The 23,750-nt window shown below is 55.9% G+C and overlaps 2 protein-coding genes across 6 annotated transcripts; one reads left to right on the top strand and one right to left on the bottom strand.

Moving 5' to 3' along the window:
• Positions 1–1,934: 1,934 nt before the first annotated feature.
• SYDE1 (synapse defective Rho GTPase homolog 1) lies at positions 1,935–9,955 on the top strand. Of its 2 annotated transcripts, none has more exons than XM_010361542.2 (8): positions 1,935–2,094; positions 3,627–3,968; positions 4,554–5,198; positions 5,366–5,580; positions 6,159–6,285; positions 6,479–6,639; positions 7,193–7,418; positions 8,545–9,955. In XM_010361542.2, the coding sequence occupies exons 1-8, from the start codon at positions 2,007–2,009 to the stop codon at positions 8,946–8,948; spliced, it is 2,208 nt and encodes a 735-aa protein (XP_010359844.2). In that variant the 5' UTR covers positions 1,935–2,006; the 3' UTR covers positions 8,949–9,955. The 2 variants fall into 2 exon arrangements, with proteins under 2 accessions (XP_010359844.2, XP_030792795.1); XM_030936935.1 differs by having other exon boundaries at positions 2,066–2,177.
• ILVBL (ilvB acetolactate synthase like) lies at positions 9,944–21,956 on the bottom strand. 4 transcript variants are annotated; one of them, XM_010361544.2, is made up of 16 exons: positions 21,829–21,956; positions 21,099–21,243; positions 19,295–19,496; positions 19,050–19,177; positions 18,825–18,963; positions 18,626–18,737; positions 14,936–15,035; positions 14,377–14,474; positions 14,125–14,261; positions 12,827–12,961; positions 11,361–11,475; positions 11,105–11,274; positions 10,954–11,024; positions 10,790–10,861; positions 10,506–10,611; positions 9,944–10,394 (listed from the first exon to the last, which is right to left on the bottom strand). In XM_010361544.2, the coding sequence occupies exons 1-16, from the start codon at positions 21,951–21,953 to the stop codon at positions 10,216–10,218; spliced, it is 2,034 nt and encodes a 677-aa protein (XP_010359846.2). In that variant the 5' UTR covers positions 21,954–21,956; the 3' UTR covers positions 9,944–10,215. The 4 variants fall into 4 exon arrangements, with proteins under 4 accessions (XP_010359846.2, XP_030792798.1, XP_010359845.1 ...); XM_030936938.1 differs by having other exon boundaries at positions 21,554–21,940; XM_010361543.2 differs by having other exon boundaries at positions 21,558–21,940.
• Positions 21,957–23,750: the final 1,794 nt, after the last annotated feature.

The following is a 23,750-nucleotide window of genomic DNA, read 5'->3' as shown; positions in this document are numbered from 1 at the left end:
CATTCTTGTTGCCCAGACTGGAATGTAATGGCACAGTATCGGCTCACTACAACCTCCGCCTCCTGGGTTCAAGCAATTCTCCTGCCTCAGCCTCCCAAGTAGCTGGGATTATAGGCCTATGCCACCACCCCCAGCTAATTTTGTATTTTTAGTAGAGACGGGGTTTCCCCATGTTGGCCAGGCTGGTCTCGAACTCCCAACCTCAGGTGATCCACCCGCCTTGGCCTCCCAAAGTGCTGGGATTACAGGCGTGAGCCACCACACCCAGCCAAGCCCAGGAGTTTGAGACCAGTCTGGGTAACATAATGAGACTCCATCTCTACAAAAAGTAGGGAAATTGGCCAGGTATGGTGACACGTGCCTGTAGTCCCACTTGCTGGGGAGGCTGAGGCAGGAGCATCACTTGAGCCCAAGAGGTTGAGACTGCAGTGAGCTGTGGTGGTACCAGCTAGACCAGTTTGGTCTACTTTTATATATTTTAGGGAGACATGAGACAGCAATCAATATATGTAAGATGTACGTGGGTTTGGTCTGGGAAGGCAGGACAATTCAAACCTAGGGAGAGGGCTTCCAGGTTAAAGGTAGATAAGAGAGAAACAATTGCATTCTTTTGAGTTTCTGACTAGCCTTTCTGAATATGCAATTTACAGAGATAGTCACTTATGAAAAGACTAAGATATGCCTTAATCTGGCTTAGTGAAACAAATAGGTAAGGAAGCGATCAGATATGTGTTTGTCTCATGGGAGCAGAGGGAGTTTTGAGTTCTGCCTGTCCTTTGTCCATAAGGAATTTCCTTGTGGGCAATTTGTGAGGGAAGTGTGTAGCTTTTTTTTTTCTTTTCTTTTCTTCTTTTTTTTAGACGGCATCTTGCTCTAATGACCAGGCTAGAGTGCAGTGGCACAATTTTGATTCACTGCAACCTCTACCTCCCGTGTTCAAGCAATTCTCCTGCCCCAGCCTCCCAAGTAGCTGAGGTATAGGGACAGGCACTCTCCCCTGTCCAAACTGAACCACAGCATCTGTGAGCATCATGTAAACCAAAGGGTGTCTGAGACAAGTCTCAACAAATTTAGAAAGTTTATATTGCCAAGGTTAAGGATTACTGGAGCCCACCCACCATGCCTGGCTAAATTTTTTTTCTTTTTTTTTGTATTTTTAGTAGAGATGGGGTTTCACCATGTTGGCCAGCCTGGTTTTGAACTCCTGACCTCAAGTGATCCGTCGCCTCAGCCTCCCAAAGTGCTAGGATTGTAGGAGTGAGCCACCGTGCCCAGATAGCTTTTCCAACCTTGTAGCTATCTTAGGAATAGAATGGGAGGTAGGTTTGCCCTACACAGTTACCAATTTGACATTTTCCCTTTGGCTTAGTGCTTTGGGGGTCTCAAGATTTATTTTCCTTTCACAATCACGACATGGTTATTTTATATCATTACGTTTGGGGATGGTTTGTCAAACAGCAGTAGTAATTGGAATTTGGAGGTGAGAGAATTGAGTGGGGAAAGAGTGGCATGGGGAGACCAAGGAAGAGGCTTGGGATGGGGTGGGTAGTGGGGACGGTCATTGAAACGAATGACACTACGGCTTGCACCAGGTTGAAGCAGTACCTGAGAAGGAGAGAGGGGATACGCGTAAGCTGCGATTTGGAGACAGACCCAAGAGAACTTCCTGGATGCCATCACCCAGAGTCCTATCCAGGGAGGGTGGGTGAGGAGGAAGACCAGGGATCGGCACGTCCCCTCGAAGCTGGAGCGGATCCGGGCACCCGGAGCCCCCATTCCATCCCCTCCCGGCCCCAGGCAACTACATCTCCCAGCATCGCCCGCTCGGGCCGCGGGAAAGGGAAAGAAAAAAAAAAAAAAGTTTGGGCCAAGCATTCCCGGAATGTGCTTCCTGCTGGCGCGGGGTGGGGGGCGGGCGGGGAGGCCCGGGCGGGGCGGGGAGGGCGCGGGGCGGCGCGGCCGGAGCCCGGGGCGCGCACTCGGCTCGGCCCGGCCCGGGCCGCAGCATGGCCGAGCCGCTACTCAGGAAAACCTTCTCCCGCCTGCGGGGCCGGGAGAAACTTCCCCGGAAAAAGTCGGACGCCAAGGAGCGCGGTGAGCGGAGATCCGTGGGGGAAGACAGGGCGCCGAGCCCCGCCCGGCCTAGGAGCGGGGTCCCAGGGCCCCGAGGACAGACGGTGGGGGAAATCAGGGGGAGCCCCCCGCACCCCGCCGCAGACTGCGGTGCCTCCAGCCAGGGGAGGGTAGGGGTCCTGGAAGGAAGGGACTGGGAGGGAGGGGGGCGCGAACCGTTATGTGCAGCTGGCCGAGGATGCCAGCGCTGCGGGCTCCTTGGGAGGCCCGGGAGGGGGCCTCGCCCACGACAGGAAATGGGGCCGCGACTGAGGGCCTGGAGGGTGGAGGGGAGGAGGGGCTGGGAGGCCAGGACACTGGGGCCCAGTCAGGCTGGGCAAGGGGCATCGGAAGCCCTGGAGGCGCAGGATGGGAGATGGGGGGTGCACTCCTGCAAAGGAGAGCGGGGCGGCCCGTCAATCAGAGTAGCTATCCCCCTCCACCTCCCACCTACTAACCGGTGACTGCAACTGCGCCTGCCTTAGCCGCAGGAAACTGTGCCCTTTATACAGATGGGGAAACTGAGGCACGGAGCAACGGGGTAATGTGCCCAGGGCCAGTGACTTAAACAGCTCTTTGGGCTTTGCTACCAATAGAGACCCTAGGGGGTAGACATCAGAGGTGACCAGAGGAGGAGTTCAGCAGGGTAGCAAGTAAAGACCTTAGAGATAACAGCTGCGTGGGATAGGGGGACCCAGGAAGGAAGGAGTTAAAGGAGGAAGGCCAGACCATTCCATGGACGTGCCCCTTCCCCCCAGGCCTTCCCAAAGATTCCCAAGGTTCCCAGGGCAGGGAGAAGGGACAGGGATGCCCAAACACAAACACACACAGGAAACAGCCCAGGACAAGAGAGAGGAGAGGAGGGAGGGAAGGGGAAGTCCCAAGGCATTGAGCCTGGGGGGTCTGGCCTGGGCTGAAGGACAAGGGCCCATCCCAGGATGGCGACAGAGTTTGGAAGACAGGAGGAAGGGTAAAAAGGGCAGGGGACTGGGAGTGACTGTGCTGCAGGGAATAGAGAACCCAGCTCCTCACTCCTGAGCACGTAGTGCCTGCTGTGGGCTGTGTACTTTTCCAAAAGGCTCCTGGAAGCCTCCTTGGACATGGAAATCACATCCCCCCATTTCACAGGAGGATACTGAGCCTCAGAGAGGGAAGCGACTTGCCCAAGGCCACACAAGTGCAAAGCTCCATGCCACAGTTATTGAGAGGGGAGAGGAAGTGGAGACTGGAAGGCAGTACCTACGGACCCCAGGAAGCCTGACTTAGAACCCTGAGGCTACAGGGATGGAGTCCCCTTTTGGGATGTCAGGGACTGAGTAGGGGGCGCTCTAAGCTGATAACTGAGATCGCTAGCCTGTTGCTGCCTATTCCAAACAAAACAGCAGGATCCAAGGAACAGTGACTTATCAGGGGTGGGCCAGGGCTGTACACAGCATCCCACCCACTGATCAATTGCACAGGGCTGCTCTGCAGGAAGTGAGGGGCTGGGTCTCACTCCCCTTGCTCTCCACCAGGCCGCCCAGCCCAGCGCCCAGAGCCCAGCCCTCCAGAGCCAGAGCCCCAGGCTCCCGAAAGGTCCCAGGCCGGAGCAGAGGGGCCCCCCAGCCCTGAGGCATCAAGGAGCCCTGCACGGGGGGCCTACCTGCAAAGCCTGGAGCCCAGCAGCCGCCGATGGGTGCTGGGTGGGGCCAAGCCAGCTGAGGACACCTCTTTAGGGCCTGGGGTACCTGGCAGTGGAGAGCCCGCCGGCGAGATCTGGTACAACCCCATCCCTGAGGAAGACCCCAGACCTCCAGCACCTGAGCTCCCCGGGCCACAGCCAGGCTCAGCTGAGCCAGAGGGCCTGGCCCCCCAAGGTAAGAACAAGCTTCACATTTCCTTCCCCCAGGTGAGCATCAGCCTCACATCCCTTCCCTTCAGGGGAGCACCAGCCTCACACTCCCTCCCCCCAGGGGAGCACCAGCCTCACACCCCCTCCCCCTCAGAGGAGCATCAGCCTCACACTCCTTCCCTTCAGGGGAGCACCAGCCTCACACCCTCCTCCCCCCCAGGGGAGCACCAGCCTCACATTTCCTTCCCTTCAGGGGAGCACCAGCCTCACACCCCCTCCCCCTCAGAGGAGCACCAGCCTCATACCCTCTCACCACAGGGAAGCACCAGCCTCACATCCTTGCCCTGTAGGGGAACACCAGGCTCATACCCCTCCCCCACAGGGGAGCACCAGCCTCACACCCTCTCCCTACAGGGGAGCAGCCGCCTCACGCCCCCACCCACAGGGGAACACCAGCCTCACGCCCCCTCCCCACAGGGGAGCATCAGCCTCACACCCCTTCCCTTCAGGGAAACACCAGCCTCACGCCCCCTCCCCACAGGGGAGCACCAGCCTCACCCTCCTCCCCTAAGCCCAGGTTCCTGGACCCTGAGGTCTGCTCTCCACACAGGTGCAGCCCCTGCCAGCCCCCCAACCAAAGCCTCCCGCACCAAGTCCCCGGGCCCCGCCAGACGTCTCTCGATAAAGATGAAGAAGCTGCCGGAACTGCGGCGCCGCCTGAGCCTGCGAGGCCCCCGGGCTGGCAGGGAGCGCGAGAGGGCTGCCCCTGCGGGCTCCGTCATCAGCCGCTACCACCTGGACAGCAGCGTGGGGGGCCCCGGGCGGGCAGCAGGGCCCGGGGGCACCCGGAGCCCGAGGGCCGGTTACCTCAGCGACGGAGACTCACCGGAGCGCCCAGCTGGGCCCCCGTCGCCCACCTCCTTCCGGCCCTACGAGGTGGGTCCCACAGCCCGGTCACCCCCGGCCGCACTCTGGGGCCGCCTCAGCCTGCACCTGTACGGTCTCGGAGGGCTGCGGCCAGCGCCAGGGGCCACCCCCAGAGACCTCTGCTGCCTACTACAAGTGGATGGGGAGGCCCGGGCCCGAACAGGGCCGCTGCGAGGGGGGCCGGACTTCCTGCGGCTGGACCACACTTTCCACCTGGAGCTGGAGGCCGCCAGGCTCCTGCGCGCCCTGGTGCTTGCATGGGACCCTGGCGTGAGAAGGCACCGGCCCTGTGCCCAGGGCACCGTGCTGCTGCCCACGGTCTTCCGAGGTAGGACATGTGGCTGCAGGGGAGGAGGGGCAGGGACCCCCAAACCCCACCACCACCCCCGCAGAGTGCCTAGGGGGCTGGGCTCCGGGCGGAAGGTGTGACCTGGAGTAGGGAGGCCAGGGTACATGAAGTTTCAGAGTACCCGGCTCAGGCCCTTGTGTCCTCAGGGTGCCAGGCCCAACAGCTGGCCGTGCGTCTGGAGCCCCAGGGGCTGCTCTATGCCAAGCTGACCCTGTCGGAGCAGCAGGAAGCCCCTGCCACAGCTGAGCCCCGCGTCTTCGGGCTGCCCCTGCCACTGCTGGTGGAGCGGGAGCGGCCCCCCGGCCAGGTGCCCCTCATCATCCAGAAGTGCGTTGGGCAGATCGAGCGCCGAGGGCTGCGGGTGAGCACCCACCCCACTCTACCCCTCTGGCCCCCAGACCTCAGACCCACTCTTCAGGACACCCTATGTACAGATGCCAGACCCCTACCCCAGGCCTGAGCCATTCCTAGCTCCAGTCCAAGCCTAGACAAGGGCAGAAGGCCCCCCCTTGACTGTAGCACCCTGGGCAGAACCCATGGGTCATCCATCAATTTAATAACAGGATCCAAGCCCTCCTGGGGCTCAGAGTCTGATGGGGGAAAAGATACGACTCTAGTCATTCACAAATGTAAAACTAACTGGGACTAGAGTGGGGCGGGGGTGTACCTAGGGTCTGGGAGAGCTTAAAACAAAACCTGGGGTAGTCATGGAAAGCTTCCTGGAAGAAGCATCAGAGTTTCCTAAGTCAGAGGAGGTGGGAGCCAAGACAAGTAGTCCAAGCAGAGGGTTTACAAGGCCAGGTTGTCAAGGTAGTTCCAACCTCCCAGCGCACAGTGTCCATTGCTGCTGTGGCCCAGAATTCCAGTGCTCACCCCACTGGGCCCTGATTAGTCTGTGGCCCCAGCAGGAAGACATTCACTCTCTCTTCCTGCCCCCAGGTAGTGGGACTGTACCGTCTATGTGGCTCAGCGGCAGTGAAGAAAGAGCTTCGGGATGCCTTTGAGCGGGACAGTGCAGCGGTCTGCCTATCTGAGGACCTGTACCCCGATATCAATGTCATCACTGGTCAGCATGGCCCCCTCTCCTCTGCCTGCTCACCCCCATTCAATGCCTCACTTCAAGGCCTTGGGGCTCCTCTGGGACCTCACTCCTCCTATCTGACCTTGCTTTCACCCACCTCCTCTTCCCCCTTGTCTGTGCCCCTCCTTGGCCTTAGAAGCCAGTGGTGCCCTGACCAGAGGGGGCCCTGTGTTCACAGGCATCCTCAAGGATTATCTTCGAGAGTTGCCCACTCCGCTCATCACCCAGCCCCTGTATCAGGTGGTACTGGAGGCCATGGCTCGGGACCCCCCAAACAGAGCTCCCCCCACCACTGAGGGCACCCGTGGGCTTCTCAGCTGCCTGCCGGATGTGGAAAGAGTGAGTTGGGCCTGGTGGGAGTGATGGGACTTGAGAGTGGGCTAATACCAATAGAATGTTTCCCATGGCTGGGCCTGCGATGGGCATGAGCTGGCAGCAGCATCATATCCCCAAGAAATAGGTGCTATTAGCATCCCACTTCATAGATTTGGAAACTGAGGCCCAAAGCAGGTGAGTGAGTTACCCAAGGTCACACAGTCAGGATGTGTCAAAAATGCATGCTGAATGCTGGTCTTTCAACCTACAAGGGAGGTTCCTGGCTGAGGGAACCTAGACAAGTTCCATCCCTCTCTGTGCTTCAATACCTTCATCTGTAAAATGGGATTCATGGCAGCTTTGCCTTTCCAATGCTTAGTTGCCTTTGGCTTCGGTCTTCCCTCCAACAAAATAGGCTCATAATACTAATACCTAATGATTAATAGTCTTAACCCGACCACATCCCAGCTATGAGACTGTGAACCTGCTTCCTTACTCTAGCCACCTTAGTCTCTTGCAGGTAGGTGCCACAGGGGCCTGACTTTGTCTGACTTACATCCTCTCAACCCTCTCCCAGGCCACGCTGACGCTTCTCCTGGACCACCTGCGCCTTGTCTCCTCCTTCCATGCCTACAACCGCATGACCCCACAGAACTTGGCTGTGTGCTTTGGGCCTGTGCTGCTGCCGGCACGCCAGGCACCCACAAGGCCTCGTGCCCGCAGCTCCGGCCCAGGCCTCGCCAGTGCAGTGGACTTCAAGCGTCACATCGAGGTGCTGCACTACCTGCTGCAGTCTTGGCCAGGTGAGCTCATGCCCAGGGCCTGCACCACCAATCTGAGCCAGGCTGCTGCAGTGATGCTACCTTAGGGGACCAATCAGTGTCTCGGGCTTGAAGCAGGCTACGTCCCCTCATGGAGTAAACTGGTACCTGGTTGCCTCAGCAACCAGTTCAGATCCAACCAATCTATCTGTTTTGTCTTTTTATTATTATTATTATTATTTTGTAAAGACAGGGTTTCTCTATACTGCCCAAACTGGTCTCAAACTCATGATCTCAAGCCATCGTCCTGCCTCAGCCTCCCAAAGTACTGGGATTATAAACTGAATCACTTTGCCCCATGGAGCTGATTCTTTTTTTTTTTTTTTTTTTTTTTTTTTTTTTGAGATCTCTCTGTCACCCAGGCTACAGTGCAGTGCTGCGATCTCGGCTCACTGCAAGCTCTGCCTCCAGGGTTCATGCTATTCTCCTGCCTCAGCCTCCCGAGTAGCTGGGACTACAGGCACCTGCCACCACGCCCGGCTAATTTTTTGTATTTTTTTTTTAGTAGAGACAGGGTTTCACCATGTTAACCACGATGGTCTTGATCTCCTGACCTCGTGATCCACCCACCTTGGCCTCCCAGAGTGCTGGGATTACAGGCATGAGCTACCACGCCCGGCCAGTCCTGGCTAATTTTTATATTTTAAGTAGAGAGGGGGTTTCACTGTGTTAGGCTGGTCTTGAACTCCTGACCTCAAGTGATCCACCCACTTCAGTCCTCCCAAAGTGCTGGGATTACAGGCACACACTACCAGTCCTAGCTAATTTTTGTATTTTTAGTAGAGACGGGGTTTCACGGTGTTGGCCAGGCTGGTCTTGAACTCCTGACCTCAAGTGATCTGCCTGCCTCAGGCCTCCCAAAGTGCTGGGATTACAGGCGTGATCCAGGGCACCTGCCCCTATCCATCTTTGATGCAGTCAGAGGCCCTTCCTCTTGACATGCCAATCAGAGGTCCAGTTGCCTAAGCAACCAGTTCTAGCTCCGCCCGTGAAACCCTGAAACGGTCGAAGGCCTCTTTCCACAGGCCAATCAGGAGCCTAGTTCCCTAAGCAGCCAATCAGAGGTCGGCTGTCGCCTCTGTGTATGACCTGCCCTGTCTCCCTTCAGATCCCCGCCTGCCCCGAGAAGCTCCAGATGTCGCGCCGTACTTGCGACCCAAACGACAACCACCTCTGCACTTGCCGCTGGCAGACCCCGAAGTGGTGACTCGGCCCCGTGGCCGAGGAGGCCCCGAGAGCCCCCCGAGCAACCGCTACGCCGGCGACTGGAGCGTTTGCGGGCGGGACTTCCTGTCTTGTGGGCGGGACTTCCTGTCCAGGCCAGCCTACGACCACGTGACGGGCAGTGACAGCGAGGACGAGGACGAGGAGGTCGGTGAGCCGAGGGTCACCGCTGACTTCGAAGATGACTTCGATGCACCCTTCAACCCGCACCTGAATCTCAAAGACTTTGACGCCCTCATCCTGGATCTGGAGAGAGAGCTCTCCAAGCAAATCAACGTGTGCCTCTGAGCCAGAGGACAGGGCGGGACCCCAGTTACAAAACTGGGCGCCCGGTGGCGGAGGCGGTACCCTGGTGACCAAGGAGAGTCAGACCTGTTGCTCAGGCCGAGCTCCTGGTTGTTAGGGAGTTACCATGGGACCAGTCGCATGTATGGCTGAGACTCATTCCCCGTTTCCAGGGCCCAGTATTTGGACACTAGTTGCTAAGTCTGGGTACTGGGGATTTTAGGGACCAGAGGTTGTGACCATCTTTCCTGAGCACCAAGGGCTTCCCCTTTTGTTGCCAAAAAGGCAGTTCTCGCGCTTGCTAGGCTGGCCTCTCTTGCCTCCCCTTGGCCGGGTCAACACCAGTTACGGTGTGACATCACCCTGTCGTGGTGAGTCACGTCTAGTCGGCCCTCTTGCTGCTGCCAACCGAATCAGTATTAGCTTTGAGCACTGCACTCTTGTTTCTCCCTCCCTTGGACGACACAAGGACTAGCATGAGGCACCGTTTGTGGGAGGCAGCCCCTATCCTGGGTTCCAGCATAGACACAGGGGCAGCCTGGGGCTTATGGAGAAACAGCTGGTTTCCCCCACCCTTTTCCCGGGAGGACCCCACGATTGGCCTCTAGTCAGCAAATGGAGATAACAGAGTCTGGCCTTTCCAATCCCCATCCCTGAAAAAAAAATTTTGAGCACTTAAACCCCTCTCTTTTGGAGGGGGGCCCCCCAAAGCGTCAGGCTGGGGGCAGTCTGGTACGGAACATATTTATTGCCTCCATGCATGTGTGTGTGTGTCTGTGAGGACTGGTGTGCGTGGACACGTCTGGAGCAGGCGTGTGGGGCTCTTTCAGGGACCACAGAGGAGGGAGCAGTTTGCAGTGCCCAGCCACCCTGAAATCCCCAGTAATGGTGCCTCAGTGGGCCCCAGAGTTCCAGTGGGAGAGTATGGTTCCCTCCTGTCTCCCTCTTCTTTTCCGCACCTCCATCTTTGTGGATAATAAATCAATATGCACAGGTTCTGAGACTGAGTATGTGGGCCCACGTGGGCCAGAGGTGGTTTATTCAGTCTCCATAAGAGAGGGGACAAAGGGCACAGTTGGGTCCGTGGAGAGGAGGGTCGAAGAGCTCATAAGGGAGCATCTCTGAGCTTTGACCCCTCCATCCCCTCCTCAGGGAGGTGGAGTCATCGGGCCTCATGGGATAGGCCCAGGGCAAGCAATGATGAGACTCCAAACCAGCTGGACACAGTCCAGCGGCAGGAAGGCAGCCAAGCATCCTGACCCACAAGGCCCTATACAGCAATGGAGCCATCGCGGAAGTCCGTCCTCCCAATGAGGATGTTCACCACGACCGGGTGGCTGTCTCGGCACTGCTGCTGGGCATCGTGCAGCACCTTGACCACCTGATCCTCATTCTCCCGTGAGAGCAGCAAGCCCCGGGCCCCCAGACCCATGGCTGCCTTGTGATAATCTAAAAGAGGAGATTAAGTCAGATGGTGGCAAGGATTCAGCCCACCGCACATGCAGCCAGCTGGGACTGAAACAGCCTCCTGTCCTCCCAACCTTGCTGAGGCCCCCTCACCACTGTAGGCCAGGCCACAGGCCACGTTGCTGCCCAGAGACGGCACCTGCTCCCGAGAAATCTGCGTCCAGCCAGCATCATTCCCTACCAAGGCCATCACTGGGATCTACAGGAAGAAGATGAAGGCAGGCTGCAGCCTTCAGCCCCATGACTTGACCAGCCAGAGGACAGAGACAGGGACAGGGCCTCTGCCAGACAGAAGGCTCCCTCCCCACCTCAGCCCACCCCTGGTGACATCTCCCAGAACCCCAGGCCCTAAGCTTCCCTCAGGCCAGCCCAGTCACCTTGTGTCTGACGAACGTATCAAATTCGATGAGGCTATAGCCAAAAGCTCCATCCCCAAACAGGCACCAGACCTGGTGGGGAGGGGACCCAGGGTGGTTAGGGTGGATCAGGGCCCAGAGAGCAGCAAGTCTCCCAACTCCAGTGCTCAACTCCAGTGCCTCACCTCAGCATCCGGCCGGCACAGCTTGGCCCCAAGTGCAAATCCTGCACCAACTCCCAGAGTCCCAAAGGCCCCTAAAAGGACCAAGAGCAGGTGGGTGTGAAGGCGTCCAGATGGATGGTGCCCACTGCCCCTGGCGGGAGCCCTTCCTTACCAGGATCGAGCCAGCGCAGGGGGCCACGGGGCTGTACCAGATGGGCAGCGGTGCCCACAAAGTCCCCGCCATCCACCACCAGAATTGAGTTGTCAGGTAGCGTTTCCTCCACCAGCTGCAGCACCCGCACTGGGTTCAGGTGCTGGGCCACAGGCATCGCTGCCTTCTCCCTGCAACAGGACAGCGAAGGTCACCAGCATTGGCAGCAGGGTCTGCCGGGAACCCCCTGCCCACATCCACTCCACCCAGGCCCCACCGAAAGGTCTGCTCCTTCTGCCGGTCAGCTTCTCGCAGCTCCTCCACCCAGTCTGGGGCCCATGTCTGGCCCTGAAGGCCCTCCACCAGCTTCAGCACGAAGGAACCCACATCTCCTGGGGGAGGAAGAGGACACAGCTGTGGGGAGCTGGCTTCCTCCTGTTCTTCCAGCACCAGAGACCTCAAAACAGCAGGAAGCCATCCGAGCAGGCAGACGGGAAGCAGGCCAGGGGTGCTCCTAGGAAAAAAACAGGTGAAACACCCCAGAACCAGGGGAGGGCAGCCCAGGTGAAAAGGGAGGACAAGACCCAAGAAACAAGAGTCAAGGAGCACAAGGCAGGTGACAAACCCAAGCTGGCCTCATCCCCTCCCTCTACCTCCTTCTGCCTGGGAAACAATGAAAAGAGCTACATCCACCAAGCACATCTCTCAATTCCAGGCATGTGGAAGCGCACAGCAAACGTTACTGAAGTGAACTAACAAACAGCCCGTGATGTCTTTTTCACCACCCCATTTTTCAAATGATCAAATGGAGACTCTGAGAAGGTGAGGCTCTCCCGCTGTTCATCTCCAGTTCACGCCTCCTCGTTTCTGTCCTGGCCATTTTTAGCAGCCCCCCTGGCCTCCACCCGGCCCCCTTCCAGCCGGCCGTCCATGGCTGCTGAGGGGACCTTCCCAACACAGATGCAACGGTGCCACTTCTCTGCTTAACACAACAGCGTCCTGTCACCTAGGCTGCAGAGGAGTCAACATCCTCACAACAATGAACAAGTTCAAGTCCAAGTTGACTCAAATAAGGAGAGAGCATAGATACGGCAGGAAGACAGAGAGGCTAAGGGGCCAAGGAGTGTGCTCTCTGTCCTGAGGGCAGTGGGCAGTGTGGGAGGGAACGTGATCACATGCATGTTTTCAAGCTTCCCTCTGTGTCCACCCCACCATTTGTTCCTACAGAAGCATCTATTAGGCCGGGCGCAGCAGCTCTGGTCTGTAATCTCAGCACTTTGAGAGGCCGAGGCAGGAGGATCACTGGAGGCCAGGAGTTCGGTACCAGCCTGGGCAACACAGTGAGATGCTGATTCCATAAAAATAAAATAAAATAAAATAAAATAAAAAACTAGCCTGGCGTGGTGGTGCACGCTTGTAGTCCCAGCTACTCAAGAGGCTGAGGTGGGAGGATTGCTTTGAGCCTGGGAGTTTGAGGCTGCAGTGAGCTGTGATCGCACTACTGCATTCCAGCCTGGGTGACAGAGCAAGACCTCATCTCTAAAAAATAAAAATAAAAAAAATTTAAAGAAAGAAGCATTCATCAGTTTGAGGGCCAACTATTTGTCTCTGGTTGACAGGCTGCGCCCTAGGGCAAGGTCTGGGCCTCGATCACCGTACCACGTTCAAGCCAGCTGCAGCAGAAACCAGGAGGAGAGGGACCAGGAAGAGCACATATGTGTATGGGGAGATTAGGGGGCTCACCCTGCACAGCCTCCTGGGGCTTCCAGAAGACGTCTGAGTTGAGCAACATATCTTCCCGGTTACGATTGACAATGATGATCTTGCTGCTGTGGCTGAGGACACGGCCATAGGATAGGCGAAAGTCGCACACGGTTCCTGGGGTGGAGGACAGGAATGCAGTGGGTAGAGGCCCCATGTCCTCTACCTTACTTGATCCATTGTGGTGGACTGGATGCAAAAGACTCCCTGTTCCTCACCGAGTCTCCTTGCACCTGTGCCACCTGCAGTGACCTTGCAGCTCCCCACACCCCCTGAATCTGGGCTGGCCTCATGACATGCTTTGGCCAACAGGATAGGGCAGAGGCGGGTTATATTTTCCCAGATGGCCACAATATCTCCCACCCTACATCCACTTGTACAAGGTCACCTTGACATGCCTCCCATGGAGAGAGGTGCAGCCTGGGTCCCCTTTCCTTGAATCAGGTGGCAGAAGTGACATAGCATGACACCCGAGGCTGGGTCAGAAGAGATGCAGTTTCTTGTTCACTCTTAGAGGCCTGGGTGGGGCCAAGGAGTGTGCTCTCTGTCTGCGAAGTCTGATTACCCCGAGGCCATCATGCTGGGAGGAAACCCGAACCACAAGGAGAGGCCTGTGTAGTTGCCCTAGTCCACAGCCCCAGCAACAGTTGGCATCAATTGCAAGACCTCTGAGTGAAGACACCTCCAGATGACTCAGGACCCCCTCCCCCATTCCTGCAGACTCTACTTCAAGAAGCCACACAGCCTCCACTCTCTCTCTCAACAACCACACTCTCCCAGCCCCATAGTTTTCTCATCCTTCACCAAGTCGGCTGGCCCAGGCTAGCCTACTGGAGGATGAGAAACAAGGGGGCCATGCAGACAGGGATGAAGAACTCTATGACCCCAGTTGAAGCCATCCCAGACCAGCTGCAGGGCCAGCCAATCCCCATACAAGGTGAGCGAGCCCAGCCTGGATCAGCACAGCTGCCTTCCTGCCTAACCCAAGAGCAGACTCACAAATGAGCCCAGTCAAAACCACAGCTACCACCTACCTTATAGGTGGGTCTTGAGAAATCAGAAATGCATTTTTAGCCATTGAGTTTGGGGATGGTTGTTACAGGGCAGTAGCTAACTGATACACCTATTATGTGTCTGGTAGGGTTCAAAGCGCTTTATGTGAAAATGTGTATCAAGTACAGTAGGTGCCCACTAGATGTTCATCCTCCTTTGTGTGAAGCTGGCTAACAGGGTGAGGGGATTCCTGGCGGAAGGAGGGAAAGGAAGAGGCTCAGGCCCACCTGCTAGGACAATGACATCTGCCTTCTTCAGGGCCGCACTGCGGTTCTCCCGGATGTGGAGGGGGTGGTTGCGGCCTAACAGCCCCCGTGCCATCCCCCCGAGGAAGCAGGGAACACCCAGGGTCTCCACGGCAGCCCTGGGAGTCCAAGCAGAGCAGAGGTCAGTGTGGCCGGGGCCGCCCGCCTCCCCAAGAGCACCCAAGGACCGGGAACTGGGAACGTGAAAACACGGGCAGGGCTGGGGCTTCTCACCGAAGCTTGTCAGCAGACTTCGGGGTGAGCAGGGCCTGACTCCCTAGCACCATTAGGGGCCTCTTGGCCCGGCTCAGGATCTCCACACAGCGCTGAACCTGGGGCGAGAGGTGGGGCTCAAAAGATTGTCTTTTTATGTATTTATTTATTTATTTTTTGAGACACAGTTTCACTCTGTTGCCCAGGATGGAGTGCAGTGGCGTGATCTCAGCTCATTGCAGCCTCCACCTCCCAGGTTCAAATGATTCTCTCGCCTCAGCCTCCAGAGTAGCTGGGATTACAGGCGCATGCCACCATGCCTGGCTAACTTTTGTATTTTCAGTAGAGACAGGGTTTCACCATGTTGGCCAGGCTAGTTTGAACTCCTGGCCTCAAGTGATCCGCCCACCTCGGCCTTCCTAAGTGCTGGGATTACCACCGTGAGCCACCGCGTCCGGCCAAAGGGCCACCTTTGAGTCGCCATGAGCACCCAAGATCAAGGCCCCAATACTGACTCAGGGAGAGGGTCAGGGGGCCCTGCTGGGTAGGGTCCTCAGACAGAAAAAGAGAGGTAATTCACCTGCTGCAGGGAAGCCTGGGGGATGTCCAGGGGCAGCGGTCCCTCGGGCTGAGGCTCCCACGCCCCCGCAAAGAGGTTGGCCAGGTAATTCTCTAAATACCTGCAAGAGGGAGGGGAAAGAACCAAGTTTCCAGAATGAACTACAAGGATTCCAGGATCTGAGGGAGGAGAGGGGCCGGGAAAAGGGCCAGGAGAAAAGCCAGGAGCAAAGTGACATGGGGACAGGGATGGGGAGTAAAAAACCTCAGGGGCAGACGAACCCTGGTGGCCAGGTCTCCAGCGGCCTATTTCCCCTCGGTAGCCTCTGGGGTCCACCCTAACTCCACGTAGACCCCCAGAAGCAAGGAAAGCAGGCTCAGCATGCCAGGATTAAGCCTGTGGGTCCAACGGATGTGCGCTCAAGTCCTGGCTCTGTCACTTCCTAGCTGTGCGACTTAGGGCAAGTGACTTCACCCTTCTGAGCTTCTGCCTCTGTCACTGTAAATATGAACCTCCCTCTCCAGGTTCAAGGATCTGTCCATTTAGGTCCTGAGGTGCTTTGCGTAACACTTGATCCATGGGAGTTCTGAACACTATCCTCTCCTGCTTTAAACAGGACCTTCTGGTCTCCTTGCTCATTGGGCCCCAGGGCCCCAACTTTCCTGAAGGACCTCTGCAGGGCCCTGGAGACACAAAGATAGATCCTGCCCAGCCCTGCCCTCAGGGGACGCTGTATCCAGCCAGAGATGCATGGGCGTTGGCAGGAAACAGTCGGAGCTCAGAGCCAGAAGCCTCTGCTTTCACTGTTAAGGACAGGCTGAGACAGCACAGAAGCAGCCAAGGAAGGAACCGTGGGAAACCCTGAAAGTAAAGAAAAGGCAAGGGAGGCTAAGGCGGGAGGACTGCTCGAGGCCAGGAGTTCAAGGCTGTGGTGAGTTATGATCATACCACTGCACTCTAGCCTGGGTGATAGAGCGAGACCCTGTCTCAAAATAAAACAAAACAAAAAAGGCAAGATAAGAGACAGCCTTGTGAGAGGCAGCCTGAGAGAGGGGCAAGGAGGAGGAGAAGGGGAGGGACTAACTGGGAAGCCAGGGGTCAAAGTGCATTAAGAATGAGGCTATAGGGCCAAAATGTTGAAACCTCATCTCTACTAAAAATACAAAAATTAGCTGGGCATGGTGGACTGCACCTGTAATCCCAGCTACTCGGGGGGCTGAGGCAGGAGAATCTCTTGAACCTGGCAGGTGGAGGTTGCAGTGAGCCGAGATCACACTACTGCGCTCCAACCTGGGGGACAAAGTGAGACTCCGTCTCAAAAAAATAAAGAATGAGGCCATAGAACAAAATCACTACTGCCTGAGCTGACCCTCAGGGGCTTCACACACATCCGGAGTACCTGACTACCTTGTCCACTGCTGATGCCCCGTGCCTGTCCTGGAACCTGGCACATGGCTGCTGCTCGCTGAATGTATGGAAAGGAAGGGCCGAGGACAGGCAAAGGGAAGGGACTGAGGGGAAGGGAGAGAAGTAGGAGGAAGAGGAAGAGGAAGAGGAGAAGGAGAAAGGAAAGGAGGAAAAAGAGGAGAATAGGCCAGGCCCGCTGGCTTATGTCTGTAATCCCAACACTTTGAGAGGCCAAGGAGTGTGGGGAAAAGAAAGAGATCAGACTGTTACTGTGTCTATATAGAAAGAAGTTCTGTATTTGTTCTGTATTTGTTCTGTATTTGGGATGCTGCTAATCTGTAACCCTACCCCCAACCCTGTCCTTGCAAGAGACATGTGCTGTGGCGACTCAAGGTTTAATAGATTTGGGGCTATGCAGGGTGTGCTTTGTTAAACAAGTGCCTGAAGGTAGCATGCTCGTTAAAAGTCATCACCATTCTGTTCATCTTAAGTACCCAGGGACACATACATTGCGGAGGGTCACAGGGACCTCTGCCTAGGAAAGCTGGGTATTGTCCAAGGTTTCTCCCCATGTGATAGTCTGAAATATGTCCTCATGGGAAGGGAAAGACCTAATCGTCCCCCAGCCTGACACCCGTGAAGGGTCTGTGCTGAGGAGGATTAGTATAAGAGGAAAGAAGGCCTCTTGGCAGTTGAGATAGAGAAAAGCATCTGTCTCCTGCCTGTCCCTGGGCAATGGAACATCTCGGTGTAAATACCCAATTGTATGTTCTATTTACTGAAAGGAGAAAACCGCCTTAGGGCTGAAGGTGGGCCATGCTAGTGGAAATGCTGCTCTCTATGCACTAAAAAGGTTTATGGAGATATTTGCGTATGCATATCAAGGCACAGCACTTTTCCTTAAACTTACTCAGGTCACAGAGATCTTTATTCACGTCTTTCTGCTGACCTTCTCCCTACTATGATCCTATTATCCTGCCACTTCCCCTTTTCCAAGATAGTAAAGATAACGATCAATAAATACGGAGGGAACTCAGAGACCGGTGCCTTGGTGGGTCCTCTGTAAGCTGAGCGCCGGTCCCCTGGGCCCACTTTTTCTTTCTCTATACTTTGTCTCTGTGTCTCATTTCTTTTCTCAAGTCTCTCGTTCCATCTAATGAGAAACGCCCACAGGTGTGGAGGGGCAGGTCACCCCTTCAGAGGAGGGTGGATCATTTGAGGTTAAGAGTTCAAGACCAGCCTGGCCAACATGATGAAACCTCATCTCTACAAAAAATACAAATATTAGCCAGGCGTGGTGGCGGGCGCCTGTAGTCCCAGCTACTCCGGAGGCTGAGGCAGGAGAATCACTTGAACACGGGAGGTGGAGGTTGCAGTGAGCCAAGATCGCGCCACTGCACTCCAGCCTGGGCAACAGAACAAAGACTCTGTCTCAAAAAAAAAAAAAAAAGGAAAGGACAAAGATGTGAGGGAAGGAAAGGAGAGGGCTCGAGTCTGGGCTCTGCCACTTTTTTCTTTTTTTCTTTGAGACAGAGTCTCGCGCTGTCACCCAGGCTCCCAGGCTGGAGTGCCATGGCGTGATCTTGGCTCACTGCAAGCTTCACCTCCCGGGTTCACGCCATTCTCCTGCCTCAGCCTCCCGAGTAACTGGGACTACAGGTGCCCGCCACCATGCCTGGCTTTTTTTTTTTTTTTTTTTTTTTTTTGTACTTTTAGTAGAGACGCGTTTTCACCATATTAGCCAGGATGGTCTCGATCTCCTGACCTCGTGATCCACCCACCTCGGCCTCCCAAAGTGCTGGGATTACAGGTGTGAGCCACCGCTCCCGGCCTGGGCTCTGCTACTTCTTAGCTGTGTGACTTTGGGCAAGTGACTTCACCTTTCTGAGCTTCCTCCTCTGTAAATGTAAGAATGAACCTCCCTTCTGAGGTTCAAGGATCATCCTTAAGGAGGAGGAAAACGGAGAAGATGAGGGGAAAGAGGGGGAGGAAAAGGAGGAGAAGAGGAAGGAAGAGGGAGGAGGAAGAAGAGATGATGATGAGGAGGAAGAGGAGGAGGAGGAGGAGGGCTGTCCTGAGCCTCTCCCCTCTGCTGCCTCCATGAGGGCCACCTTGCTCTCCCCACCCACCCAATTCATTCCTGCCCCAGGACCTTTGCACTTGCTGTTCCTTCTACCCGGAATGCTCTCCCCACAGCTGTCTCCTCCCACTCCACATGTGAATCAAAGGAGGATGGACACAGGCTGGAAGCTGCAGGAGAGGACGGGGGATAGAGAAGGGAATGGCAGGGGTGGGGCTATTCACCAGGAGACCACTCGGCCCACGAGGCCCTTGCGTGGCTTGGCTGGCACCATCTCCTTCTGGACCATGAAGTAGGGGTACAGTACATCAATGGGCAGCTCCACAAACACCGGACCTGCAGGGACAGGGAGGACGCTGAGTCCACAACATGTCCCCAGCCCCTCGGCCCCAGCACTGCTCAGCATCACCATCCTCCACCTACCTGGGGTGCCCGACTGGGCGGCAGCCATCGCGGCCCTCAGGGTGGGCACGATGTCCCGCACCCTCCGCACAGATGCACAGAACTTACAGAGTGGCCGGAAAAGAGAGAGCTGATCAATGGCCTGGAGCGCACCCCGGTTCTGGCAAAGACAGAGGTGTGGTAGGGTTACCACATGAGCCCTTCAAGCCCCACCTAGGCCCCCACCAGCCCCCAAGGACTGGGTACCTGCAGCAGAGTACTGGCGGCCCCACCCAGAAGCAGGACTGGGGACTGAGCCATCTGAGCATTCTTCACCGCCGTCACCGTGTTGGTGAGGCCAGGGCCTGCTGTCACTGCCGCCACGCCCACCGTTCCTGGAACACAGAGCCCATCACGGCCATGCCCACTCTCTTGGCCATTCTCCCACCTCTGAAAAGCCCCAACCCTCACAGACACTGTATCCCACAGTCCAACCAGTCCCCAGCTCTCACCGGACAGGCGGGCCATAGCATCAGCAGCAAAGACGGCGGTGACCTCATGGCGTGTGTCCACCACACGGATGCCCAGTTTCTCACAGGCCACCAGCAGCGGGGAAATGTGCCCACCCACCAGTGTGAAGATGAACCGCACGCCATGGGCCCTCAGCACAGCGGCCACGTTCTCTCCGCCATGCCGGACACTTGCCTTGTCCACCTGGGCCCAAGGACAGGTGGAGCAATAAAGTTAAAGGTCAGGGCAGAGGGCAGCTGGGAAAGGGGGCAATCCCCCTGCCCCAAGTAAGGGGACAGAAGCAGGGTAAGAGGTCAAGAGAAGCTTGGTCTTGGTTAGGCATATATTATACTACACAACAGGCTCAAAGCAAGGCATGACATCTTATCAGATCCTCTTGTCATTACATCCCTCTTACAGCTGAGGACATCAAGACTTGCCCAAGTAAGACTGAAAGTCCAACAGACCCCACGCTCTTAAGTGCCCCACTGTTACACTGCCTGTCTCCAGGATGGCAGGGCAATCAGGGAGAGAGGAGACGGTTTATATAACCCAGGGAGTTTGGCAGGGAGCCATCTGCTATGACTCCTGACTGTCCTCCAGTATCCCTGCAGGGCCTGGCAGCTGGGCTCCTGATTCCAGCCTCCCTGATACCCTCCTGATAGACGCTAAACAGGCCCAGGGCTTAGGTGATAGGCTGCCAGCCACCATGTGCCTGGCATGGGAGTGAGCTGCTGGCATAGACTGTGCCGAGGCCTCCCAACTCCAGCTGCCTCACAGCCCTACATCCAAGGCTTGCTTTAAATCTCTGCAAGTCCTGAAGGTCAGTGGCATGACTCTTGGCTAGCAAAGGAAGGATCAGAGAAGGGTGTGGGGAGGGAGAGGTCAAGCTTGGTCCCTGCTAGGAGAGAAAGGGTTGAGAAGGGGGTCTGGGGAAGGGGTAAATTTCAAACAGGTGCAAGGAGTTCAGGGGGAAGCCTGTGGGATCAGCTCTTTCCAAACATGTCACCTAGGGCAAACCACCACACAATCTCTCCGAGCCTCAGCTTCCTCTTGCAGAAAATGAGGCAGAAAGAACAGCACCTACTTTCAAGGAAAAGGTTAAGGGGTAGGTAAGAAAATCTACAGCACTGCTTTGGGAGGCCGAGACGGGTGGATCACGAGGTCAGGAGATCGAGACCATCCCGGCTAACATGGTGAAACCCCGTCTCTACTAAAAAATACAAAAAACTAGCCGGGCGAGGTGGCGGGCGCCTATAGTCCCAGCTACTCGGGAGGCTGAGGCAGGAGAATGGCATAAAGCCGGGAGGCGGAGCTTGCAGTGAGCTGAGATCTGGCCACTGCACTCCAGCCACTGCACTCCAGCCTGGGCAACAGAGCGGGACTCCGTCTCAAAAAAAAAAAAAAAGAAAGAAAATCTACAGTACTGTCAGCAGAGGGCAACTGTTATGAAACTGACACTGCCACCCCCTTGCTGGTGCCTGCCCTCTGCCGCATTTATCCCATCCAGTTTAGGGGTGCTGTCCATCTGTTCTGTGAAAAGAGTCACTGTGGAAGGAGGTAGGTGGGGTGCACGTGCCCGGGCAGCGGCAGCTTCCATGTTCTATCTCACTAGTGGCAAAGTCCAGGCCCCTATACGCAGCGTGGCAATGGAGACAGGGCCCTGGACACAGCCTCTTACCAGTCCCTCTGGACTAGTCGGGGCTCGCTTTCCCACCTTCCACAATGAGTGAGCTGGAAGCAGCACCACGAGGTCCCTCTCTCTTTAACTGCCCCCAGCCCACCTCCCATTCTTGTGTCCCGCACCTTGTGCAGCAGCTGATAGAAGAGCCCCAGGCGGTGCGCGGCGCCCAGCAAGGCGGCCACCAGCGTCCCGCAGGCCAGGAGCAGGAAGGAGGGGAATAAGCTCCCGGCAGGGGCGGCGGCCGCGGGGGTCTCCATGAGGTGGCACCTAAGAGAAAAAGGGCACTTCCCAGACTTGGGCGCGACAGGGAACCTATGCGGAAGAAATCGCGCCCCTCTCCCAGTCCGGATTCAGGACCACGCCCCTTGCCGCCAGTTTCTGTGCGGCCACGCCCCCAACCGTGCCAGACCACGCCCTTTGTGCGACTAGGCTCGGCGTGAAGCCACGCCTCTCTGTGACAAGGTCACGCCCCTCGCGGGGCTAGCCCCAATCCTTTATGTCACCACCACTCCCACCCAAACTAGCCACCACAGGTCAAAGCGGCGACGACAGCACCACAGAGTTATCTTCCACTTACCTACCTGTCAATGGATAGGCAGAAGCCCGTCCTCTCTTTCCACAAGGGGACCCCAAATCTCAGCCCCAGTAGTGAGCCCTCCCCACGGTACGCCACCAAAAGGCACGAGGTCACGCCCCCAGGTTAGCTGGCGCGACCCTCCACGCAAGCCACGCCTCTCCCTTAGCGCACGGGCCCGAGCCTGGACCCAGACCCCGGGCCACGGGTCGAGGTCACATCGCATCAGGATGTAGTTCTCCCACACCAGCTCGACCCCCGAGGCTATGCACTTTCACCTCCAGGCTATGGCGTTGCCTCCTGCAGAATTCGGCCCGTTCCGTGTCACGTGACCCGGGAGCTCGTCCTTGCCCGGGTCGCCCACTTGGCTCAGCGGCGCCCCGTAGTCCGGACCGATGCGCATGCGCACAGTCGGAGCCACGCTCCGGGGCCACTCGAAAGAGCCTTGCCTCTACTGGCCGCCTCGCACACAGACCCCGCCTCCCCTCGCCTTTCATTGGCTCGCACTGCAGGCCTCACACCCATTTTATTTTTCTTAAAACCTGGAGGCCACGCCCCTCGGCGGCCTCAGGAGCCCAGACCTTTGGGGGCCCTACCTTCCGCAGCCTTCCATTGGTCAAACAATGCAAGCCCGTAGATTCAGGTCGTCCGAACACAGCTCGGTTTTCACAACAGCGGGGCTGTACCACTGCACTCTAGCCCGGGCGACAGAGCAAACCGTGTCTCACAAAATAATAATACTTAAAATGGTAAATTTTATGTTATGTATATTTTCCACACTACAAATGAATATGCATATATGTGTGTATATTTTTTTTATAATATAGTAGCAAGCAAAGGAACTCAAATTGAGTCACATTCTATAAAATCCCTAACCAGACCTCTCCAAAACTGTCAAGGTCATGAAAAACAAAGAAAGACTGAGGCACTGCCACAAACCAGAGGCAGGAAAGGAGATGTGACAAGTAAATTCAATATAGTACCCTGGACTGGATCCAGGAATCAAGAAAAGGACAAATTTGCGGATAAAGCTAGTGAAATCCAAATAAAGTCTGGAGTTGAGTTAATAGTAATGAACCAGTGTTAAATCTTTTTGTTTCAGTAAATGTATTATGGTTATGTAAGATGTTAACATTCAGGGAAGCTGGATAAAGAGTAGATAAAAATTATCTTGCTATCTTTACAGCTTTTCTGTAAAGCTAAAAAAAAAAAAAAGTCTTAGTAGCAAGGATACAGTTTTCCAGAGAGAGAGAGAAAGATGTTGTAATAGATGTAAATTCTTTCTCGGGAGACAAAGCTTTAACATGCTCCAAAACTAATTATCTGTCCTATCTCTCTCCAGATAAAGAAAGATTGTCACTAGAGAAATGTCCAAAAAACTTCTCAGCCAAAGGCTGAAACAAATCAACAGTCCCTGAAACAAATATACACAGAGGACAAGTGATTTTTTTAAAAAGGGAAACAAGCCTGGTGTGGTGGCCCATGCCTGTAATCCCAGCACTTTGGGAGGCCAAGGCAGGAGGATCACTGGAGGGCAGGAATTTGAGACCAGCCGGGGACAAAAAGTGAGACCCTGTCTCTCAAAAAAAACAAAAAAAAAAACAAAAAAACAAAACAGGCTGGGCTCAGTATCTCACGCCTGTAATACCAGCACTCTGGGAGGCTGAGGCGGGCAGATCACAAGGTCAGGAGATGGAGACCACGGTGAAACCCCGTCTCTACTAAAAATCCAAAAAATCAGCCAGGCGTGGTGGCGGGCGCATGTAGTCCCAGCTACTCGGGAGGCTGAGGCAGGAGAATGGCCTGAACCTGGGAGGCGGACCTTACAGTGAGGCGAGATCACACCACTGCACTCCAGCCTGGGCGACAGAGTGAGACTCCATCTCAAAAAAATAAAAATAAATAAGTAAATAAATAAACTTAGCCAGGAGAATCGCTTGAACCCAGGAGGCAGAGGTTGCGATGAGCTGAGATCACGCCATTGCACTCCAGCCTGGGCAACAGAGCAAGACTCTGTCTAAAAAATTAAAAAAAAAAAAAAAAAAAGCAAAAAAATTTAGCTGAGCATGGTGGCAGGTGCTTGCTATCCTAGCTGCTTGGGAGGCTGAGAAGGGAGGATTGCTTGAACCCAAGAGGTCCTGGCTACAGTGAGCTGTGATCATGCAACTGCACTCCAGCTTGGGCAACAGAGCAAGACCCT

The sequence above is a fragment of the Rhinopithecus roxellana genome, chromosome 8 (assembly GCF_007565055.1).
Source record: "Rhinopithecus roxellana isolate Shanxi Qingling chromosome 8, ASM756505v1, whole genome shotgun sequence".
Lineage (NCBI taxonomy): Eukaryota > Metazoa > Chordata > Mammalia > Primates > Cercopithecidae > Rhinopithecus > Rhinopithecus roxellana.
The sequence above is the reverse complement of the archived record's forward strand: the minus strand, read 5'-3'. Positions and strand labels throughout refer to the sequence as shown.